Here is a 25,148-nt window from a genome sequence, read left to right on the forward strand (position 1 = left end):
AGAGACGGTGCACGAAAACACTAATATTTTTTTTAATAAATCCTTTACACTAAATGACAAGTACAGTAAGCAACACTGTCACTGTACTTCATATATATGTGACTGACATGTTTCTATCTATCTAATCTATGTGTGAAGCTCTATTCTTTCTGTTGTAAATTGTCGGGTACCGGTGAATGCCGCTGATGAATTGCCGGCTTTTCATGTCATTCTACATTATTCTTAGTTGTTTTACTTCATGTAGAATTAACCTACAAGGAAAGAAAGGGTTTATTTTCATTCCGATATTTGTGTCCCATTGACTTGCATTGGTTTCCGGTATCGGAATCGGCGATATCCGATACTTTTTGGGTATCGGCCCGATCCAATCCGATACGATATTTCCTGATATCGGAAGGTATCGCTCAACACTAGTCCTCAATGGTAATAAATTCAGGAAAATATCTATCCATCATGCAATACCATCAGAGAGGCATCTGAAGGACTCCAAATTTATTCTAATGTCTTTGAGAACTATCTTCAATATAACACAGAACAAAAAGTCCTGGAAGTGATTATATGGTCCCACAAAGTCCTGATTTCAACATCATCAGGTCTGTGTGAGATTATAAGAGAAGAAAGGATTTGCACATCCCTATATCAACAGATATGTGGTTAGTTTTCCAAGATGTTGGAAACTTTCCTGCCAAGTTCCTTCAAAATCTGTGTACAAGCGTTTCTTGAATAATTGTTGCTTTGATGCTGTTTTGAAGGCTAGGGGTGATCACACCTGCCTTAAGCTTTACCTCAGCACTGTAGCTGTTTAAATATTTTTACTAGTTTCCCACATTATCACTCATTACTTACTGATTGAAACATAATAGATTTGGCTTACTGCCTCAGATTACGATTTGTAGTCCCACGTCATTTTTCTGGTTGAGCATGCTCAATCTCAGCTTTTGGAGTAACTAGTTACTAGGAACTAATTGTCCTGTAGACTGTAATTCCGCAAGGGAGGGCCCTCTCCTTTCAGTACCAGTCTGTCATTGTTAGTTTGTTCACTTTATTTTATATTTGCATCTTGTATGTAACCCCTTCTCATGTACAGCACCATGGAATCAATGGTGCTTTAAAAATAAAGGCTTAGATGTGGAGTACAATATGAAATGAATAAACGGGTGGAGACTTTCATCTCAGCAGCCAAGGGAAAGCAGTGATTGAAGAACAGCCTGGAATAAATAATAGATATCTGCAATGCATGATGGGAACTGTAGCTTACGACTAACATGGGCACCTTTTGATGGCAAGCTCATGCTTACTGCAACAAGGAGGACCATATAGGGAGCAGACTGTTCATAAAAATGCAATTATACACAGCCCAATATCAGTACAAGATAAGAAAACACAGACATTCGACTTATGTGTAGATTAAACCTAGATCTAAAGGAGAGTAGTGATCCGTGTAATAAGTAATGTAAATGAAAATTGCATATAAGATAAACTGGCTTATGCTAAAGCCAAATAAGCTTGTGCCTTGGGTGTATTTCAGATCCACATATAATCAGCCTAAGCCACGAGAAGCTGACATGAGTTGTTATTGCTTACACGTAAATCAAAAGCAGTATGGTTTGTCTTAGACAATAAATCTGTGAAACCACATCCCGATGATGTCGTCCCCCTGTCCGTCCATGGAATGCTTCGCTTTATATACAGCTAGCTCTGTTTTCAGGCTGCTAAGTGCCAGAATGAAAATGTATGAGAGATTACAGATGTGACCCTTGTCATTGACTGCCATTGAGCAAGCATTAGCTTACATCCCATGGAAATACTGTCAGATGTTCTGATTGACTGTGATAGTTTGTATTGTGCACATGTTGCCACGGGGTCTATGAAAGAATCTGCTTTCTCTGCTAGTTTTGCACTGTCACTCAATCATACGGACATTACATGAGATTCTCTACAAACCTTCTGGGGCTTCTTCCATAGGTGTGCAGATAAATTCTATAGCACATGATAAGGCTTATTGTTAGTATGAAAGTAAATTCTTGCCAGAAGAACGCCGTTAAAAGGACGTAATACTCAAAGTCAAGCTGCTCCAAGAAATTGACCATCATAAGCCAATATAGACACAAATAACACAATATATATATAGTTTATTAAAGCGTTGCAACTTTGTGATTTCAATTTAGCAAATAACTGAAAATATTGCTCATGCTCTATAGACTAAATACTGGCAGCAGCCTACTGATAGGTGTGAACGGCAATGCTAAGGAATTTTAGCCTTACTATCAGATCTCTCAGACTTGTAAATACACCACATCCGTTATTGGAAATAGTATGTCGAAATCTCTACTTATGCAAATATTGTTACATATTACTTTAGGCTAATTAAATGCTGTATTAAACCCAACATTCTTACACCCCCAAAAATTACATATTCTGTCTGACAGATACAAAGTTATTACTCCTTTTGTATCCATTGAGTGATTACAATCATATGGATACATTTTGGCATCAGGAGTTTTCTGGTGCATATGTCAAACAGACACTGGAAAAAGCAGTATGGATAGACCCTAATCTCCTCCAAGGATAGAAAGGATTTGCAAACTTACAGTTAAACAGGTTTTCCTATAAACAGCATTTATGATCTATCCACAGGACAGGTGATAAGTGTAGGATCGCTGGGGGTCTAACAAACGGGCCCCCCACCAATCATGAGAATGAGTGTACCAGAGTCTCCGGTATGAATGGAGCAGCTGTGTACATGTGCAACCAGCAGACCAGGGTTGGTCTTACATGCCCATTACATTTGAGAATTTGGACCCTGTTTTCAAGATCCATGGGCATCTCCTTTCCTGTAGATAAATCATAAATGTTTGAAAGGAAATCCCTTTAAAAATAATGAAATGCCTTGATAGAGGTTTTACTAATAGCAAAGTATGTGACAGGCTGATATTGAATATATAGGAAACATTAATGGAAAGTTCTAATATCTTTGCTTTTCTCTTTGTTCAGTTATTTAGACTCCAACCTTTTCTGTCCTCTTTATCTTACTTGACTGTCTACTCCTCTGTGTTGTCTCAACCCTTATTCTTTCTGTCTGCTGTCTCTCTGCAGGGAGCTCCAGGAGAACCGGGCATGTCTGTTATAGGACCCCGTGGCCCTCCTGTAAGTTTCTAGGTTCTGCAAGGCAACACAGTACTAAGAAATAATAACAGTTTAGAGCGTTCTCATCTAAAAAATTTTATCTTTTACTTGTTTCATTTTTAAGGTGCTCTATAGGTACTGTATTGTTTAACACTTTCAATCACAACATATCATTAATTTGCTTTTAAATCCATTGTTCTCTATTGAGTAGCTCTTGCTCTTGGTACTGGCACAATATCAAAATGCGCCATTTGAAAAATAATTAAAGGGGCTGTCCAGACATTTAGGTTAAAGAAGATATTGGTGGTCTATCTTTAGAATAGGTTATTAATATTAGAGCTGTTGCGATCTGCTCTGTACACCTTGTAGTGGCCGTTCATGGCTACTGAAGCTCATCTTCCATTCAAGTAAATGGGAGCTGAGCTATAGTACTTAAACGCTGTGGTTTTATTATACTTATGCAAAAATTACCAGGGCGTCTTGATTTCAATGTTCACCTAGGATGTACTCATTTTTGCAAGAAGGTGAATGAAACAGTTTAAAAATGTATCTTTTAAATGTTCTTAAAGGGATTCTGTCACCAGGTTTTTACTACCCCATCTGAGAGCAGCATAATGTAGAGGCCGAGTCCCTGATTCCAGCGATGTGTCACTGATTGGGCTGTTTGCTGTTATTTTGATAGAATTACTATTATATCTACTGCAGATCTTCCAGTTCCCTAAATGCTGAGCTTTTTGTAACCCCACCCACACCACTGATTGACAACTTTCTGCCCATCTACAGTGTACACAGAAAGCTGCCAGTCGGTGGGGGAGGAGTTATGCAGAGCTCATGAATATGGAGGATTATATAACAGCAGGTTTACTAGACCGCTAGAGATAATCTCCTGCTGATAATACAGTGATTTTAGCAAAACTACAGCCAGCAGCCCAGTAAGTGACACATCATTGGACTCAAGGTATGTGTCTCTACATCTTGCTGCTCTCAAATTAGGTGGTAAAAACCTGGTAACAGATTCCCTTTAATAGTGCAGGGTAAAAGTAGCAGATACTGACAGATGCATTGTTCCATACACGTCATGCTTATCAAAGAGCTCCAGTAATGTAATTAAAATAGTAGAAGGCAAAATGTTAGCAAAGAAAAAAAATATCTTCAAAGTCTTCACTGTCTTATGGTAAATTGAAAACATCAATCATTGCTGAAACAATCAAACATTAATGTCATAATTGAATCACAAGTCTCTGATATCCAGACTAGACGGGTTTTGCCTGTGTAGTAATCCAAAATCATAGCAAAAATAATAGTTTAATCCTATTCTTTCCATTCTGTAGGGCTGCAGAGTTAAATCAGTTTTTTTTCCTGAACTGTAAATTTAGCATTGGAGATGAGGGAAAAATGTTTTGACCTGGACACCGGAATTATGTGTGTATGGGGTGGGAGAGAATTGACATGATGCATTTTTTGATGCTGTGAATACAAATCTGTATCCACATCAGTGGTCACATCTGATCATAGCTAGCTGGTTTGTAGAATTGGGGTTATGCAGTTATGAAGTGGCAGACCTACAGTGCTGGCCAAAAGTATTGGCACCCCTGCAATTCTGTCAGATAATACTTAGTTTCTTCCTGAAAATGATTGCAATCACAAATTCTTTGGTATTATTCTCTTCATTTAATTTGTCTTCAATGAAAAAAACACAAAAAGAATTGTCCTAAAGCCAAATTGGATATAATTCCACACCAAACCTAAAAAAGGGGGTTGACAAAAGTTTTGGCACCCTTTGAAAAATCATGTGATGCTTCTCTAATTCGTGTAACTAACAGCACCTGTAACTTATCTGTGGCACCTAACAGGTGTTGGCAATAACTAAATCACACTTGCAGCCAGTCAACATGGATTAAAGTTGACTCAACCTCTGTCCTGTGTCCTTTTGTGTGCCACATTGAGCATGGAGAAAAGAAAGAAGACCAAAGAACTGTCTGAGGACTTGAGAAACCAAATTGTGAGGAAGCATGAGCAATCTCAAGGCTACAAGTCCATCTCCAAAGACCTGAATGTTCCTGTGTCTCCCGTGCGCAGTGTCATCAAGAAGTTTAAAGCCCATGGCACTGTGGCTAACCTCCCTAGATGTGGACGGAAAAGAAAAATTGACGAGAGATTTCAACGCAAGATTATGCGGATGGTGGATAAAGAACCTTGACTAACATCCAAACAAGGTCAAGCTGCCCTGCAGTCCGAGGGTACAACAGTGTCAACCCATACTATCCGTCGACGTCTGAATGAAAAGGGACTGTATGGCAGGAAGACCCCACTTCTTACCTCGAGACATAAAAAGCCAGGCTGGAGTTTGCCAAAACTTACCTTAGAAAGCCTGAAATGTTTTGGAAGAATGTTCTCTGGTCAGATGAGACAAAAGTAGAGCTTTTTGGGAAAAAGCATCAACATAGAGTGTACAGGAAAAAAAAGAGACATTCAAAGAAAAGAACACGGTCCCTACAGTCAAACATGGAGGAGGTTCCCTGATGTTTTGGGGTTGCTTTGTTGCCTCTGGCACTGGACTGCTTGACCGTGTGCATGACATTATGAAGTCTGAAGACTACCAACAAATTTTGCAGCATAATGTAGGGCCCAGTGTGAGAAAGCTGGGTCTCCCTCAGAGGTCATGGGTCTTCCAGCAGGACAATGACCCAAAACACACTTCCAAAAGCACTATAAAATGGTTTGAGAGAAAACACTGGAGACTTCTAAGGTGGCCAGCAATGAGTCCAGACCTAAATCCCATAGAACACCTGTGGAGAGATCTCAAAATGGCAGTTTGGAGAAGACACCCTTCAAATATCAGGGACCTGGTGCAGTTTGCCAAAGAAGAATGGTCTATAATTCCAGCAGAGCATTGTAAGAAACTCATTGATGGTTACCGGAAGCGGTTGTTCGCAGTTATTTTGGCTAAAGATTGTGCAACCAAGTATTAGGCTGAGGGTGCCAATACTTTTGTCCGGCCCTTTTTTTGAGTTTTGTGTGAAATGATCAATGATTTGATTTTTGCTTCATTCTCTTTTGTGTTTTTTCCTTGCAAGCAAATTAAATGAAGATATTAATACCAAAGAATTTGTGATTGCAATCATTTTCAGGAAGAAACTGAGTATTATCTGACAGAATTGCAGGGGTGCCAATACTTTTGGCCAGCACTGTATGTCCTATAGGACAGGGTGACATTGGAGTGCAGCAGCTAAAGGCTTTGGGCTTTTTAGTAGCTAATAGCTCCTCCATACAGGATGAGGAAAAAATGAGATTCACACATCCCAACATGCAATATAAGGACTTGTACACTTTTTCTTTTTCTTTTAGGAGCAACTGTAATTTTAGACTTAGAACTTTAACCATGTAGGAAAGGGACTTACATATAATGCTTTAAGCAGTATTCCTTAAAAAAAAAATCTTGATTTAACTTGAAATTGCAAAATATGCTTTTCATAATTGGATCGGGCTGTGCTTTTTGGAGATGTGACAGAAAATACAACTGCCTCAAGGGCAAGACACAAGGCCATTAAGATATTAGCTAGCAGATCTGTGTGAATAATGCTTGTATTGTGAACGGTAGGCAGCAAATCCCAGAGGAAGTCTCCACACTTTCAGGCCTGTTACTGAAGCTTCTGTGCAGTTGAAGCAAAGGACAATCAGTTGTTCCCTTCTTCCATGCTTTATTAAGACATGTACTTTCTACCTAAGCAGGAAAATAGGAACATTTTACATCTCTTGGCCTGTTTCCTCCTTTGCTGTTGGTCTTGCAAACCCGATCATGTAGCATATTTTGTCTAGGAATCATTAGGTCTTTATTTATTGTGTGGTTTATATCATTTTTTTTTTGTAGAATAGAAATTATATTGGCGGTAAAGGAAGATTTATTTGTTGCTTTTGGCTGCGGGCCAGCTAGGACCAGAAGCTATTCATTTCATTCTGATATCACTATGTACTCAGGGTTGTAAATGTAGTAAGAATACATGACACATAGTAAATATATCACATTTAAATAGGTCGTCATATTTGATTACATGAGTGAATGAATATAGTTTTCTGTGATTTTTATCATTTACTGTAAGCAGGAGTGTTTCCTTGTCCAAAAATTGTTAATCAAAAAAGTCTAAAATAATCTACCTCCAAAAATGAAATAATGCTTTCATTAAAACGCTGAACGGAACAAGCGCTCTGTAAATGGAAGCCTTCTTTATCAATCACAACATGAAACTTATAAAGAACAGTTAAAACTCTGTCCAGATTTTTTTCTCCTTCTTCTCATTAATAATAATAATAATAATCTTTTTATTTATATAGCGCCATCATATTCCGCAGCGCATTACAATTCAGACAATTTACAGACATTATTGTCACTGTCCCCATTGGGGCTCACAATCTACATTCCCTATCAGTATGTCTTTGGAGTGTGGAAGGAAACCGGAGAACCTGGAGGAAACCCACACAAACATGGGGACAACATACAAACTCCTTGCAGATGTTGTCCATGGTGGGATTTGAACCCAGGACCCCAGCGCTGCAAGGCGCTAATTAATAACCGAAACTTTAAAGGGGTTGTCTGGTCTAAAATGAAAAGTCTGAAGTCACAGTGTGCGCTGCGAGGATTCATCGTTGTCTGCCCCGGAAATGGCGGTCAGGTATGCGATATGCATACTCCCGGACAGAACCAGTCTAGTAGGCATGATCTCGCGCTATAGAAGTGTATGGAGTGAGGCCTCGTCCACTAGACTGGTTCTGCCCGGGAGTATGCATATCGCATACATGACCGCTGTTCCCGGAACAGATATTGGCGAATTCTCACAGCGCACAGTGCATGAGCTGGGAGGATTCACAAGTCTGCAGTCACACAGAGTGACTGCAGACTTTTCATTTTAGACTGTGCAACCCTTTTAATCTTTCATGTCAGAGTCAGGAAAGTAAGCAAATTCACAACTGCTTTACTGAGGGCTCCCATGACTTGACAAACACAAGTTTCAGCCATGTTAACGGTGAAAATACAAGATAGACACAAATTTCTTGACTACAAAGCATTTACATTTTTTATGGGGCTAAGAACTAACTGGTATGTAAATGCTAACTAACTGACCTGCCATGATTTTTTTCTGCTCAGGCAGTGATTCTCTTGCTTCTTTGACCTCATGTGAACAGAGCAGCTCTTTCTCTTCTGGGCTACTTTGTCAACAGAGCATCACTGTTGGTGTCATGCTGATTAGCAGCCGGTTCCCAAGTTAGGTAGTGGGGAGCCAGCTGTCAATTAGCAGGATGTTGATGGTGACACCGCATTGATAGAGCAGAGCAGAAGAGTAAAAGCTGCCCTGTAGATGGGTAATCACTGCTCTGCACCAGAACACATTGCTGCAGGGCTAAACAGGCAGGTAGTTAGCAGTTACTTTCCAGTAAGTTCTTAGCCTGATAGCCAATAAAAATCCAAAGACTTGGATAGTTCCTTTAAGGACACTCATTTTAAATGCCTTATTAGGGGATTATACATACATCAAAAAAAGAGTCCCCCATCTATTTACCAGAGTGGAGAACCGTTTCAAATGGTGTCTCTTGCTAAGGAGGACCTGGCATCTATGCATTTTACGTTGATAGCTAATTCATTATAGGTTGCCTGAGGTACCCAATAGCAGGATATTCTGTGCTCGACTTACAGCTAAGGGACCCTTCTAAGAAAACGGGATTGTCCAAAGCTGAAATTTGTGATATGGCCTTTGTTAATATTCAGACTCAACTTAGGTCCTATGGCTACAAATAAGAAATCAGATGATATATTGTTTCTTCACAAACAGCCATTCATGGACTTAACATATATCTATGGGGTAAATATATTCAATTTACCAGTATACAAATTAACATTAGCATTTTCTAGCTTGGCACACCTACCATGATGCTGCAACATATCTTGATCACGAAAACTCTCGTCTGACATGTTTAATGGTTTGTGCTTACAGTTTTCTCAGGTTGTCTTGTGAAAACCACAGGATAGGTAACAGATTATTGATTGGTTGGTGTCCCACTGCTTGGACCTGCACAGTTCGGCAGAATGGCGCACTTTTATCCCTATTAGAGTAGAGCAGCGGTGCATATTCTAGACGCCACTCTATTCATTCCCTTTAAGGCTGCACCATGCTCTGCTTTTTCTGGCTGGTCCACAAGGAGTCTATTTCTTACACATTCCTCACATGTAATAAAGCTGTCAAACAGTTGCAAATCATGCACACGGGAGCGATTCAACCATGTCATCGAGCAGCTATAAATACTCGGAGCTCGGCCCGAGCATACTCGGACAGAACATACTCGCTCAACACTAGTTATCATATCACCTATCCTATGGATACTTGTTTTCACTGAAAAAAACCTTTAAGTCATTTTTTTTATAACATGGGTGAAAAAGTTGAAAAATGCATAATGTATCTAAAAATAGGCACAACTGATCATGTTTGAAGGCACAATATCCCCACAGAGCTCGGTCTTCAAATGGACATAATGTTTTCTGCCTATACAGGCGGATCACCCTCCCCGAAGATTTCATCTTGGACCATTTGTCTTGAATTCATTATTTAAGAGCAGCTAATTCATGACAAATGGGTCTGATGAGGGTTACTAACAGAAAAGTATAAACAGCTAGCTTCCAAATGAGTGGAGCTCCATTTATGTGAGCAATTAGCTTGTCTTCTCCATGGGTGACATGGGCAGTGTTTACCGCAGCTCATAAAGTAATAACAAGAGTAACGATAATAAATGCATTAGACAAGTAATCAAGGCAATAACGTTCCTAATAAATATTGTAGAAATTGTTTACTCTCTTCTTTTATGCACAGAAAGTGATTACAATGTAAATTATTTCAGTTGTTGTAAATTGCTACAATAATATACAGTACAGACCAAAAGTTTGGACACACCTTCTCATTTAAAGATTTTTCTGTATTTTCATGACTTTGAAAATTGTACATTCACACTGAAGACATCAAAACTATGAATTAACACATGTGGAATTATATGCTTAACTAAAAAGTGTGAAACAACTGAAAATATGTCTTATATTCTAGGTTCTTCAAAGTAGCCACCTTTTGCTTTGATGACTGCTTTGCACACTCTTGGCATTCTCTTGATGAGCTTGAAGAGGTAGTCACCGGAAATGGTTTTCACTTCACAGGTGTGCCCTGTTAGGTTTAATAAGTGGGATTTCTTGCCTTATAATTGGGGTTGGGACCATCAGTTGTGTTGTGCAGAAGTCTGGTGGATGCACAGCTGATAGTCCTACTGAATAGACTGTTAGCTGCTTTTTTCTTGCCATAATACAAATTCTAAGTAAAGAAAAACGAGTGGCCATCATTACTTTAAGAAATGAAGGTCAGTCAGTCCGAAAAATTGGGCAAACTTTGAATGTGTCCCCAAGTGCAGTTGCAAAAACCATCAAGCGCTACAAAGAAACTGGCTCACATGAGGAATGCCCCAGGAAAGGAAGACCAAGAGTCACCTCTGCTTCTGAGGATAAGTTTATCCGAGTCACCAGCCTCAGAAATCGCAGGTTAACAGCAGCTCAGATTAGAGACCAGGTCAATGCCACACAGAGTTCTAGCAGCAGACACATCTCTACAACAACTGTTAAGAGGAGACTTTGTGCAGCAGGCCTTCATGGTAAAATAGCTGCTAGGAAACCACTGCTAAGGACAGGCAACAAGCAGAAGAGACTTGTTTGGGCTAAAGAACACAAGGAATGGACATTAGACCAGTGGAAATCTGTGCTTTGGTCTGATGAGCCCAAATTTGAGATCTTTAGTTCCAACCAACTTGTCTTTGTGCGACACAGAAAAGGTGAACGGATGGACTCTACATGCCTGGTTCCCACCGTGAAGCATGGAGGAGGAGGTGTGATGGTGTGGGGGTGCTTTGCTGGTGACACTGTTGGGGATTTATTCAAAATTGAAGGCATACTGTACCAGCATGGCTACCACAGCATCTTGCAGCGGCATGCTATTCCATCTGGTTTGCGTTTAGTTGGACCATCATTTATTTTTCAACAGGACAATGACCCCAAACACACCTCCAGGCTGTGTAAGGGCTATTTGGCCAAGAAGGAGAGTGATGGGGTGCTACGCCAGATGACCTGGCCTCCACAGTCACCAGACCTGAACCCAATCGAGATGGTTTGGGGTGAGCTGGACCGCAGAGTGAAGGCAAAAGGGCCAACAAGTGCTAAGCATCTCTGGGAACTCCTTCAAGATTGTTGGAAGACCATTTCCGGTGACTACCTCTTGAAGCTCATCAAGAGAATGCCAAGAGTGTGCAAAGCAGTCAACAAAGCAAAAGGTGGCTAGTTTGAAGAACCTAGAATATAAGACATATTTTCAGTTGTTTCACACTTTTTTTGTTAAGTATATAATTCCACATGTGTTAATTCATAGTTTTGATGCCTTCAGTGTGAATGTACAATTTTCATTGTCATGAAAATACAGAAAAATCTTTAAATGAGAAGGTGTGTCCAAACTTTTGGTCTGTACTGTATATAATGTCGTTCATGCTACTAGGATAATAAAGAAAAGGGGATTTCACATCTCAGATATTTGTGGCTTATCTAAAGAATGTGCCATGAATGTCTGATGGCTGTACCTCTGAAACTCAAAATGTATCTCAAGAATGGTGTCCTGTCTTGTGCCACTGGGAATGGGAAGGTGGCAATACAAGCATGGCTCTACTCACTTTTATAGAAATTCTATGGAAAATAATAAGCAGGAGACAAGATCAAAAGGTTAGAATTGTGGGGGGTCTTCAGCCGGGAAGCAAGGTCACTTCCCTGATCCAGGACAACGTTGCTTTTCCAGACTCTACCTTAGGCTAGACTGCTGCTATATCTGCGATCCTCGTCTTGCTTTAAAGCCAAAAATCTTGATTGATATATAGCCCATGCTCTAGTAGGTGTTAGTAGAGCTGCATATCTCTTCTATTCTTACTTAAATGCAATCAATCAGAGGAAGAAGAACACAGCTCTTTACACATTTTGTGGCCACTGCTGGATACTGTAGATTAGTGCCTATTGAAGAGAATAGGAGCTAATGTGCAGTATCTGGCAGCAGATTCTTAACGGTGTATGGAGCTGTGCTGTTCTCCTTCATACACTTTTTACATCCGTCCGCCATCAGAGATGATAACTCATCGATGGGAATCCCATGTGTTGGACCCTGCCAACATAATACTGATGACCAATTCTGACCTATCTTGAAGATAGCTCATCAATATAAGGTTGTGTTGACATTGAGTATTTTTGCTGCATTTTCAGAGCAGAAACTTTCCAAAAACCACAAGGAGTTTAAAAATCGCAAGCTTTGATTGAGAATTGGGGAGTTTCTGCTCCTAAAACTCAGCAAAAATAAATAAATAAAAAATCAGCATGAACACATTTTAAAAGTGCTGAACGGCCTCTTTAATAATTGTAACAGTTAGCTGTAGACAAACTGCTGATAGATTTATTTTCTAAGACAGAGACATATTTCACAAAGCAAAAAAAGAAGCTGCAATATTTCAGGTTTGAAGCCCACACAATTGTGAATGCTGCTCTTGAATATAATATGGGCCAGAAGCTGGGTTTAGATTTAAATGCAATGGATTTAGAAGTTAATTTTATTTTGACGCAAATTCTCCAAAATTGTGAACGTGTGCTGTAATTAGACACATCTTACAGTGTTTTAATGCAACTGAATCGGAGGCAACCTAATATCTCATTTCTATTGACAGGGCCAGCCAGGAACTCGAGGTTTTCCAGGATTCCCCGTAAGTCACCACTGAAGCCATAATCAATACAATTAACAAGCAGACAAACATTTATGTGTGTTGTTATAATATCGGACAGGAATGTAATAATATAAATGCATTTCATGTGACTTATCTCTTTACTAAGGAAATATGGTATCAAAGGAGCACAAAGCTGGAAAAACTACTTGTTCTGCCCATGGCCACCTATCCAATGCTTGCTGATGTTTTCTAACCATGAACAAGACCGTGGTCCATACATATAATTATACCCAATTCTACATAACCCCATTGCGTTTTTTATTGATTCCTTGCATTTATTGCATGGTTGCATTAAAAAAAGCGAAGGAAATAAACATTGGTGTGATTAACGTTTTACCTTAATGTGCACATTTTCATTGAGCATGATGACAGTTTTATTTTTTGGCCAAGTAACTGATTTCCTTTTATGGAACTTGGATGTTTTTCAAGTGTTTATTAATTTCACCTTTCACTTTGCTTTAAAGGGGAGGTCCAGAATAAGCTTAGGTCACAGTTCACTTTAAGTTTTTTCCATTTAGTTGAATTCTATGTTTTTTTTACAGCATACTGCACAAAGCATATATTATTACAACAGAACGCAGTGACATATCTATGCTGGATACCTGTACCTATACACGTCAAATGCAGCATAAATAGACCTGTATATTGCTCTTTTCACAATGTAACTCAGTGACAAGCCAATGGAACGTGAACCAGCAGAACATGCTTTTATTTGCAGTATGAAGAAAAGAAGCGTATACTTCAACTCTAAGTGTAAATCTAGCTTCAGAAAAATAGATTTCTCCTTTTATTTAGAGACAGCACCTTTGCTTACCATTGGTTGTGTGCAGACATCTCCAATGGACAAAGATAGCACTATTTCTGGAAACAGTAAACATTTTTAGTAATTTCATACAACCCCTTTAAATGTGATGTTTTAAAGCTGTCATCATTTAACGTCAATGGGAATGTCATTGCTTTATGGTCCAGGGCTGTAAGAAAATGATTGTTTTTGGTTTAATATACAGTATTAATACTTATGTGACATCTTCTGGGTACACATCTCAGCTCCCTTCTATATGGTGCATAAATGGTGAGACCTATAAGTGTTCATACTCATCTTTTATTTGTATTTCAGGGCCCAATAGGATTAGACGGCAAGTCTGTAAGTGTCTTAATTGCTTAGTCAGTATATGTAGAACATGACACTAGTCATTTGTGGTAGCAACGGTCTTTGCTTGTGGGAAATCTTTTTCCCAAACTTCCCACCTTTCTACAGTAACTTTTATGATGGAATTATATCCCCAAGGTTATTGCTGCAAGTATTGAGTATCCAAAAAATGTCACTTGGACAGTGGGGTCACTTAGTGGGTATGAAATTCCTCTCCAGAATTAGCACCATGAGTCTGGCATCGTGTGTTCTCTAGGATGTTTGTTCAGAACAATTTAACTATTTTACATTGCATCGCCTGAACCTTTTGCACGGCTGCCTCCAAACTGATCTCATCATACAGCATGATATACAATGCACTAATACTTCTAGCAATTAATGTCTTGACGCTTTGCATGAAGTACAACATGGTGCATACAAAAATGAAACATTTCCACTAACACCACCAGGGATACTGGCTGTTCGGTCCTTGTCAATATTTATTGCCCTTCTTCTGATGTTAACAAACCATTTTATACCATTCTGCAGCTCTCAGCTATAAGTTGTCACTCCAGAAATAAGCTGCATAACTCAGTCCTAATAACTCAAGTGACAAGGTCAGAGAAAGAGAGCGAGCACACAGGACGCCAATTGTATTCTACCCAAATGAGTGAGGTTAAAATAAACAAACTGATTATTACATGCTATGCCACCCGGTGACTTTCAGATTTGCACAACATAACACTGTGATCTCAGTGGCAGATCTTTAAGTTACATGTATATGGAAATGTAAATTTAGCTGTGGAGGGTTATGTTACACCAACATATTTCACGGTGACCATATTACTTATGTTATGTTCTTCATATTATAGGGTCATCCTGGGCAAAAAGGGGAAAAAGGTGATATGGTAAGTCTATAAAAGGACTGAAACTATATATACTCGCAGTGGTCTCTCAAGTTATAGTATTCCCTCATTCCAAAGAAGAACATTGCATCTTGAAATTGTTGTAGCTTACAACCACAACTCTTTGGAGAATGGAGATTTTAAATAAATTAGCAGAAAACTAAAGCACAAACAGAAAGTCCTTACATATAAAAGCCAGAAAAAGTTGCTGGGAGCTGTAAATCAATTTTGTGTTGATAGGAGCATCAGGGATTCCTACAGATCCCTACATGCAAATTGCACCCTAAGGCTACGGTCAGACGGCCGTATAATCTCTCAATAAGTAGAATCGGTCTGATTATGCAAATGACACTCTGATAAAACTCTGATCAGAGTTTAATCCAAGTTTCAGCATAATGTGATCTGATTTTCTCGGATGAGAGAACCTTTGCACACTGAGAGGAGAAGATGGAGAACAAAATTTCTCCATCTTCTCCATCGTGTGAGTCCTTGGAAATCAGACTGCACTCAGATGTCATCTTAGCCAAGATCTGAGCTGAACCAAGATTGCAATCTGCACATGCACCACTTCCATCTGCCATTTTCCTGAAGCCCACCACCGGGATATCAATGCGCAGAGTGGGTACCCCGCTCCTGACTCATCATATACACCCCTCATTCCAGCCTAGGGCCCGCAGCATCGCCCCACTCCTGCTACCGCCGCCGGCTTCCTGCAGCAGGGACCCTGCCTCCTGTGACCCCGCTGCACCTCAACACTCCCCCCCCCTCCGGTAAGCTGCATTTGGACTGTAAGACAGACTATAAGACGCACCCCCAACCATCAGGTGTGTTTCCCAGATATGGTGTAGCTACACAGTTCCACACAGTGATGACCCTTATTCCACAAAATTCTAAGTCAGAATACGGGTGCAACAACTCACCTAAGTAAAGAGTAACAACAGTCTATCATTAATACAAGACATGAAGGTCAGTCAGTCTGGAAAAAGGCTAGAACATTGATTGTATCCTCAAGTGCAGTTATGAAAATCATTGATGTTTATGATGAAACTGGCACTCATGAAGACCACCCCAAGAAGTAAGACAAAGAATTACCTCTGCTGCAGAGGATCAGTTCACCAGAGTTGCCAGCCTCAGAAACCGCAAATTGACAGAACCTTAGATAAGAGTTGTCAAAAATGATGTACAGACATCAAGTAGCAAATACATCTCAACATCAAGTGTTCACAGGAGACTGCAACAAATGGCCTTTACGGTCTAATCACTGGAAATAAGCCACTATGGAGGACCACAAACAAGAAGAGACTTGTTTGAGCCAAGGAACACAAGACATTATATCAGAGGAAATCTGTACTATAGTTTGATTAATCAAAATGTTATATTTTTGGTTACACAGACAACTTTTAAAAGTATGTTTTCTCTCAATGTCGTAAGGTTTCAAAGGAAAATATACACAGCTGCAATAATGCAGCCAGTGCCTGATTCATATTCCCTGTGGTTCAGGCAGCAAGAATCAGATGACCGTTTCCCTTTAATAACAGTATGTTTTATATTATATAACAATATTAGCATGTCTTACCATACAATTGGCAATCCTGTATCAATTCTATACAGCTGCATGGTCTGCCCCAGTAATGACTTCCTTTTGTAGGCCCAAGGTGCTATGGTCCAAGACAGATAGGTAGTAAGCAGAATGATGTATATGGTATGGGTAAATGCACTGGAGGACACAGACGGAAAAGGGCCCCTGTGCAAGAGCAATATATGGGCCCTTTGCAGCCAAGAGCTCCTAAAAATTATAACCGTGTACTTGCTTTGGAGATATAAATGGGCCCCCTTACCTCTTGAGCCACTGGGCCCCGATATAAATGATATAAATGGGCCCCAGCCACACAGGTTGCACCAGGCAGAGAGCAGTGGAGAACAAGTAGTAATTGTATAGAGCAGTATTGTACATGTAATATGTAGTTCATTCTGGACTGTACAGCAGATGGGGGCTACTTGAGCTTATATAAAGTGTATAGAAACACAATCCTTATGCCAGCTTCCCAGCTGCAAACTGATTTTTATCTTTAGATTTGTGCAAATAAATTAATGCTAATGATCAACTTGATGATTTACGCAATATAGATGGAATTGTTATTTTATTACATTCCACATTAGCTTTAAAGAGGACCTTTTACCATATTTTTAATTTTGAACTAGACATACAATGTAATACTGGCTAAAGAATGGAATGCATTATTTTTTTATTTTTCAACTCTTCATAATAGAGATATTAGCAATCAAAGTATTTGGGAACTAATGAGTTAATTTTTCTTATGTTCAAGTGTGTTTGATCAGTTTTAACTAGGGACATGTACTTATCCCTGTATGAGTGGCCTAATAATTAATAGGCAGCAACACCCTGAATAAAGAACACAACCCACCATAGCTTAGGTTTCTCAGTGTGTGAGAAACAACTTTGATCTCCTTGCCTAACCTCCTGCATGATTAGATAGTGCAGCTGAGTTTAGCTGTGTCACAAACCCTTCTATCAGCTTTAGTTCTCTCATAGCACTCTCAGCACTGCTGTACAGCCTGCTTCCCCACATTGCCTGTCCAGAGATTAGTCTCACTTATGATTGTAGTGCTCACAGCATCTTATAATCCCTCTGCAGTGAGAGCAGAGCTGGTTGTCATTACATCTCACACAGGAGTAGCTTGTTTTGCTCCCACTGCAGAGCAATTACAAAATTCCCTGAGCACAAAAGACATAAGTATGACTCCTATCCAAACAGGCAGTGTAGTTTAAGGGGCAATACAGCAGAGCTGACAGTGCTATCAGAGGAAGAGAACTGATGGAAGGGTTTATAATTTGACACAGCTAAACTCAGCTGTTCTTCCCCTCCCCACATTGATCTTTACTAAAAGGTGATAAATTTGCGCTCTAATCTCCCATCACTTTTTAAGCATGCAGAAGGTTAGACCAGGAGATCAGAGCTGTACCACTATATCTCACACATTGAGAAAGTGTAGTGAAGATTATCTAAGACCCACTTGAGTTAATTAAAAGTTAACTCATTAGATTCCAAATACTTGATTGCTAATATCTACACAACGGACAGACAAAATGTTAAAAAAAAAGTTTTATTTTGCTCTTCAGTCACTATAACATTTTGTGTTCTGTTCAACATGAAATAATTGGTGAAAGCTCCTCTTTAAGTGTCTGTAAGACTGTCATAGAGTTGAACATAACTGTTCTTGTTAAACCTCTTGCAATAGAGACTGTCCTCTTAAGTTTTGTGCTTTCAGACGCTATCTGGACTCAAGATTACTGTATTTGTTTATGTTTTATTGTCTGTTCATTTTATCATTGCATTCTGTGTGCACTGTGTATTTGTTGGAAGTATTAAGTCATGCTAACAGTGCTGCAGCCCAGCTACATAGGGTAGAAGTAAAGTGTATATATAAAATAAAATTCCAGATCATCCGCATCAATTATTGCAGCAACCGGAGCAAGAAAACCGTCTGTGCCAAGCGTAGTTAGAGAGGAAAAGATGAAAATGTTCAGCTCCACGATGGTGCAAAATAGTTTATTCAGTGGAAGAGTACAAAAAAAGTGTAGGAGGAGAGTGTGTTGAAGACTGAAATGAGACTGTATCTAACAAGAGCGACATTGTGTCTAGCCTAGATTATTTAGGGTCTGGTTTCCTTCCACTTGAGGTCAGTTGCAAAGGGTGAAAGATTGTTACCTTATATAACCTATGTCTTGGAAGTGGTTAGAGGATATATCTTAAGCGGTGTGTTGCTCCAGGCTATGGAGGGGAGATTGCCTCTGTCAATGTTCCCGTCCAAAACCAGAGTAGCAAGAAACCGCCCTAGTAGTGTGTCGACCCATGGTGGCTTTATGACATAGCCACGAGAGTGGGTGAGGAGAAGTTGACAAGAAACAAGAAAGGGAGGTGTAGTCACCAGGACAATGGTGAGTGTTCATCACCTAAAGGACCTAACAAGCGAAAGGCCAGTCGAGAATTACAACCCAGAAGGAACTATATTGTGAATGAAGAATAAGACAATGCAGGGTCTGAGGTGCAAGAATATGTGCGTGCAAAGCAGAGCTTAGGAGAAATTTACTGTCAGAATCAAAATGAGAAGCTTGCAGGATTGTTAAATTACTTGAGTAGACGAGTCCTGTTGTGATGAATTAGCCATAAGAGGGCTATGTGGCAGAAGTTTCTACAAATAGCGTTTAATTAAGTTGTTGATGAAAATGTAAGGACCTCATATTGAGTAAAGTTACAACTGTTAAGAGGAGGAGAGGAGAATGCCCAGCCAGGACCATCCTGTAAGTCACCATTCCTCATCCTTTGGCTCAGGAGCCACATGTGGCTTGTGGAACCATGATGTGTGGTTTGTATCTTTTTGCAAGCTTAGTGCATTAGCACCAGGTCTAGCAAAGAGCTATGAAGAGGAAGTTCTCCAGATTGTGACTTTTGTGGTAACCACACACAGAAAATCAAATCTTGATACTCATATACTGGGTGGATGGTGAGGGATAAATATAGTAAACCTCAGATAGGATGATACTGCCAGTTAGAGGGCTGCTTGAAGCTGAATTGAATAGTTTGGTTAGTGTACTTGCTGTGATTCTACTGAATGGGAGTAGTGTGAGAATCCCTGGATGTAAGTATACTGCCTATAACAGACAGGGGCACAAAGATTTGGTGTACTTTCTGTGGGAAAATTTTGTCATTATGCCAACAATTGAGGGCTATGAGTGTCACTAATGTGGGATGGAGGCCAGCTAGATATGGCTTATGACCATCTCTAAAAGCTGAATGTGGCTCTCTAGGTAATAAAGATTGGGGACCACTGCTATAAGTTATGCTGAGGTAGTGACCTATCACACAAGTTCAGCACACTTCATACCTGCCTCCATTTTTTGCATTGATTAATACTTGGTCATGGTTGCTAAACAGTCTGCTTTTTTTCATCACTAGGCCAAGACAAATGAAGTCATTAGGGGCCTGTTTGTAACATCCATGTATGACATATAGCCCTACACTTATATCATGAAGGTCCCTAATGAACTCATTTTTTATAGAATGTCTGGAAATTAGACAGGCTACCAACTGTATTTTGGTGGCCATTCAGCTAATTCTTCTTGATTTGAAATATTATATCAAGAGTAAAACCCAATCTATCTAAATAAACCCTTCTTTTTAAAGGTATGGTTAAAAATAGGTCCATAATAGGACCATAAACTATTTTTCTAAGCACAGCTTGGGCAGCAGTATAAGGAGAGGGCTACCCAGTGTTGTCTTCCATGACACAGGCCGCATAAGCAAAGATCTTTGTTACATCACGGTATATTGAAAGTGAATAGAGTTGTATTGCAACCCTGAAGATACCGCGACTGCGATAAGTTGCAAAAAAGAACCAATTGGATTTTTGGCAACTTTTTGTTGAGGTACCTTGAAAGTCATCTTTTGTTGCACGATCTTGGTCACAGCCAAAGTTGCCACGTAGCCTCAGTCTAATTGCAGGGGTAGCCATTAAGAGCAACCACTTCCCCCTTCAACTTCTTCCCTCATGTAAGAATCTTCTTTACCTTTCTGCAACAGCTGGTTTGGTGACACTTAAGTGGTTTTACAGAGATAAGGGAACCCTCTATAAGTCTATCAGCACAACCATTGTTTGTCACTGGGTTCCCATTTTCAAAAGACAACATGTTTTGAAAAATAAAAAGAATGCATATTTTATTAGTAAAAGTTGTAAAATTATATAAAAAATGCATAAATTTTGCATCATAGCTGTACTTGGCTGTCAGTCCCATAAGTTTTGAAAAGAGTGGCATCAAGCTTTGCTCCATTCCAGTTTCTCCTCACTGCAATTGTGCTGTGAGGATGATGAAAGGGGTTGGGATCCCATTTTTGGTGATCGTGGGAATCTCATCGGTGGGGCCATCCAGCATCAGAAAATTATTACCTCTCATATAGATAACATGAAATGTAACTTTTCTTGTACAGATAAACACAGCATAAGGCCTTATATAATTAGATTGACGGGAACATAATAATATTATGCATCTTGGAATGCAGCAAAACTAAAATACATAATTTTTTTTTAGAAAATGTTTTTATTGCAAAAAGTAGTGAAACATAAAAACAGTAGAAACTAGGTACCATCATAACTGAAAAGAACTATAATATGTTAACTAGTGTTGAGCGAATTTGTTTGGCATTTCAAATTCGGGTTCGTGTTCGGGTTTCCGGCTTGTTCACGCCAAAAAATCGGCTCCACCAATGAACCTCCCTGATGATAACATCTGCGTGACAGCGTGGCAAATCAGGGATGTTCATGGGCGGAGCTGATTTTTTGGCGCAAACAAGCCGGAAACCCGAACACGAACCCGAATTTGAAATGCCAAACAAATTCGCTCAACACTCATGATTTATACTTCACAATGAATTATGTACATTTTTTTCAGAAAGAAATGATGATTATCATTCCTCCCCAAAACATAATAAAAGTTATTCAACACATAATATGTACTGCAAAATGGTTCCCTTTGTCTTACAAAGGTCTTACAAAACTACTCTGATTAATGTAAATGTAAAAAAAAGTGTTATGACTGCCGGAACAAGAAACTCAAGACAAAAATTTACCTGAGACATGAATTCAAAATCTACAATAAGGAAAGTGATATCTTAAATAGTATTTTTTCAGTTTTAATGTGACTGAGGAATTGTCAAGAATTAGAAAAAACATTATCCTTGTCCATAGGCCATGCCTGGTATTGCATTATTCATTTAATAATGATGAATTGCAAGGCCAGACACAGCCAAAGTACAAAAGTGCCAATGTTTTTGCAAAAAGAAAATAACATACCCAGAGAAATCCTGTAATCATTATTGGAGAACTTTATAATTAGGAAATTGCACCCAGTGAGTGACCCATAGTTATCTATTACTATAGCAGTCATAACAAATATGTAAATGGAAAGTGAGTAATTACAGTACATTGAATAAGCACAAATATGAAATACATCTGATTTACAGATGTATGCATATACTCATTCTTTTATACCAAAATTTCCCCAAAAATTTATTCCATGTGTGACACCTAATAACCCCTTCTGAGAACCAACATACTAAAAGGCCCTGTACATTGTGTAATGTTAAATGACCTATTATTAACACAAATCTGTATTTCCATATTGTGGTTCTGGATAACATTAAGTGCCCTGTGCGATATATATTGTGCATCAAGAGTCCCACTGCTGGGATGAAGTCACTGTTCGGTCTCACAATAAATAATTATTGCACTCAGATTCCTACAGTAATGGCCCCTTTAATGAATCTGTCCATAGAACATAAAATTCACATTATAAATACATATTTGGGGCTGTAATTTCTTTACAGCATGGTGCACTCAGCGTCCTCTATTAACAATTCAAATGTCCAGATTTTGCCATTTACGAGAAGTGTGAATTTTTGTTAAACAGCTGAAAATGAAATCACTCTGTTTCCAGACACTTCTGCAAGTCTGACCATCCAACTTCTAACAAAGCCATTAGCACACAGTGGACCCTTTATTAGAGACGGAACGGTATTTACAGGATCTGCTAAGGTGTTTTATGGGTATATCCAACATAATACTCAAGTCAGCCAAAAACATATGTACCATCAATATCCAGGAGCAAAAACAGTAAGGACCAAGATTTAAAAAAACCCATCTATTTAATGATTCGTACCATGTACAATTTATGTGGTTAAAACATGGAGTTTGAGAAAGATTAAGAGAATACAACATGATCTATTCATGTCTTAATGTTCCGATGCTTCAGAGCCTGAAACTCTATCATTTTACTGTACATTTTGTCTGAAAATCTGCAACTAGAATAAACGTTCACGAGATTTCAATAATATAAATTAAAAGATGAAATAAAATTTAGTCTCCACATATAATCGATTATTTGCTCTCTTGTATTGAAAATAATATGTATAACTTTATGCTTTGAGTCAAACTTACCCACACTAAATGTTTCCAATTACCCTATATCTTTTATAGTTTTTACATGAAAAGAGATTTTCCCAAATTCAAGACTTTACTATCCATGGGATAGGTGATAACTGTGTGAGCGCTAGGGGGTACCACAGCTAGCATACCCACTGATCCTGAGGATGGAGGTCAATGTGGAGTGGTAGTGTGAACGTGTGGCCACTCACTGTTTGTGGGACTGGAGGAGATAGCTAAATGCTGTACATAGTTGATCACCCTTAAATCCATAGAAAATGGGTGTTGATAAATTTGCTATCTCCACTCTAGTGAATAGTGGACCCAACGATCCAACACTTATCACCTATCCTCTGAACTGGTTATAAATTGTGGTTATGAGTAAAAAAGTCTTAAACAATCACAATCACTACCTTTCCAGTTTTCTATAATCCATTGTATGAATATTTTTAATTGATTGGATCAATGACAACAGCCCATTAAAATCTTGAAATTTGGATACATATGGACAATCTACTGTTAAAGCCGCCATACATTAGATAAAAGTTGGCGAAACCACCAATTTTGGTGGGATCGGGCAGATATCTGATGTGTATGTGTGCCTCCGATGTCGAGGGAGAGATGGATCATCCCAATGGCATTTTAGCGCCTGATCCCCTTGTTTAACCCCTTTAAAGCCCATGACGTACTAATACGCGTCAGTGCCCTGGGCTTTAAGAGCCTGACCCGTATTAGTACGTCAGCCTGTGTGCGCGCGCGATCGCCGCCGGGTGTCAGCTGATTGTCACAGCTGACACCCGGTACTATGTGCAGGGAGCGGTCCCGCACTGCTCCCGGCACATTAACCCCCGCAATGCTGCGATCAAAGTCGATCGCAGCATTGCGGTGGCTAAGGGGAGGTGATCGGTATACTCACCTCCTCTTCCGGCCTTCAGCGCTGTCTGCCGCGGCTTCCCGGATGTTGCCATGACGACCCGATGTCGTCATGACAACATCCGGGTGACCAGACAGCAGGAAGATTTTTTGGTCATGCGCAGTACATGACCAAACTATCTTCTCACTGTGCAGCGCTGACAGCCTGCATAGCACAGGGATGGTGCTCCATCCCTATGCTATGCAGGCGATCAGAATAAAAAAAGTGAAAGTCCCATAGTGGGACAAAGCAAACAAATAAAAAAACTGTCAGAAAGTGAAAAAATTTTTTTTATAAAAATTGTAAAAATGTAAAAAAAATAAAATAAAAAATAATCCACCAAAAATAAAAATATAATGTACCCATCAATAAATATTATTATGAAAAAAACAACCAAACAATAAAAGTACACATATTTGGTATTGCCGCGTCCGGAACGACCTGAGCTATAACATTGTCCCACTAGTTAACCCCTGCAGTGAACACGGTAAAAAATAAAAATAAAAAACTAAGCAAAAAACAATGCTTTATCATCATACCACCAAACAAAAAATGGAATAACACGCGATCAAAAAGACAAATATAAATAAAAATGGTACCGCTGAAAACGTCATCTTGTCCCGCAAAAAACAAGCCACGATACAGCTCCATCATCTGAAAAATCAAAAAGTTATAGCTCTCAGAATAAAGCGATGCAAAAAAATTTTTTTTTCTATAAAATAGCTTTTATTGTGTAAAAGCGCCAAAACATAGAAAAACGATGTAAATGGGGTACCGCTGTAAACATACTGACCCGAACAATAAAGCTACCTTATCAATTTTACCACATGTGGAGTAGAATAAAAATTTTTTTTAAAAAAACAATTCCTGAATTGTTGTTTTTTGTTTATTCTGCCTCCCAAAAGCTGGAATAGAAAGTGATCAAAAAATGTCACATGCTTGAAAATGGCACCAATAAAAACGGCAACTCATCCCGCAAAAAACAAGCCATTACATGACTCTGTCGGTCAAAATATGGAAAAATTATAGCTCTCAAAATGTGGCGATGCAAAAACTAGATTTTACAAAATATGTGTCTTTTAGTGTGTGACAGCTGTCAATCATAAAAACCCTATATGATTCTGGTATCGCTGTAATCGCACCGACCCGAAGAATAAGGTCGTCTAATCACTTATACCGCATTAGGAACGGCGTAAAAAATAAACGCTAGGGCTGGGGTTGGAGTTAGGGTTGTGCTAATGTTAGGGTT

At 39.2% G+C, this 25,148-nt stretch overlaps 1 protein-coding gene across 1 annotated transcript in view; it reads left to right on the forward strand.

Annotated features, from left to right (window-relative positions):
• Nucleotides 1-25,148, forward strand: part of LOC141271656 (uncharacterized) — a 188,877-nt gene that overhangs the window by 26,226 nt on the left and 137,503 nt on the right. The window contains exons 5-8 of the mRNA XM_073681698.1: nt 3,097-3,147; nt 12,898-12,933; nt 14,072-14,098; nt 14,956-14,991. Coding sequence (XP_073537799.1) covers nt 3,097-3,147; nt 12,898-12,933; nt 14,072-14,098; nt 14,956-14,991 — 150 coding nt within the window. The remainder of the gene's footprint in view (nt 1-3,096; nt 3,148-12,897; nt 12,934-14,071; nt 14,099-14,955; nt 14,992-25,148) is intronic.

The sequence above is a fragment of the Phyllobates terribilis genome, unplaced genomic scaffold (genome assembly GCF_046119375.1).
Source record: "Phyllobates terribilis strain yellow unplaced genomic scaffold, ASM4611937v1 Scaffold_5__5_contigs__length_657084704, whole genome shotgun sequence".
Classification (NCBI taxonomy): Eukaryota; Metazoa; Chordata; class Amphibia; order Anura; family Dendrobatidae; genus Phyllobates; species Phyllobates terribilis.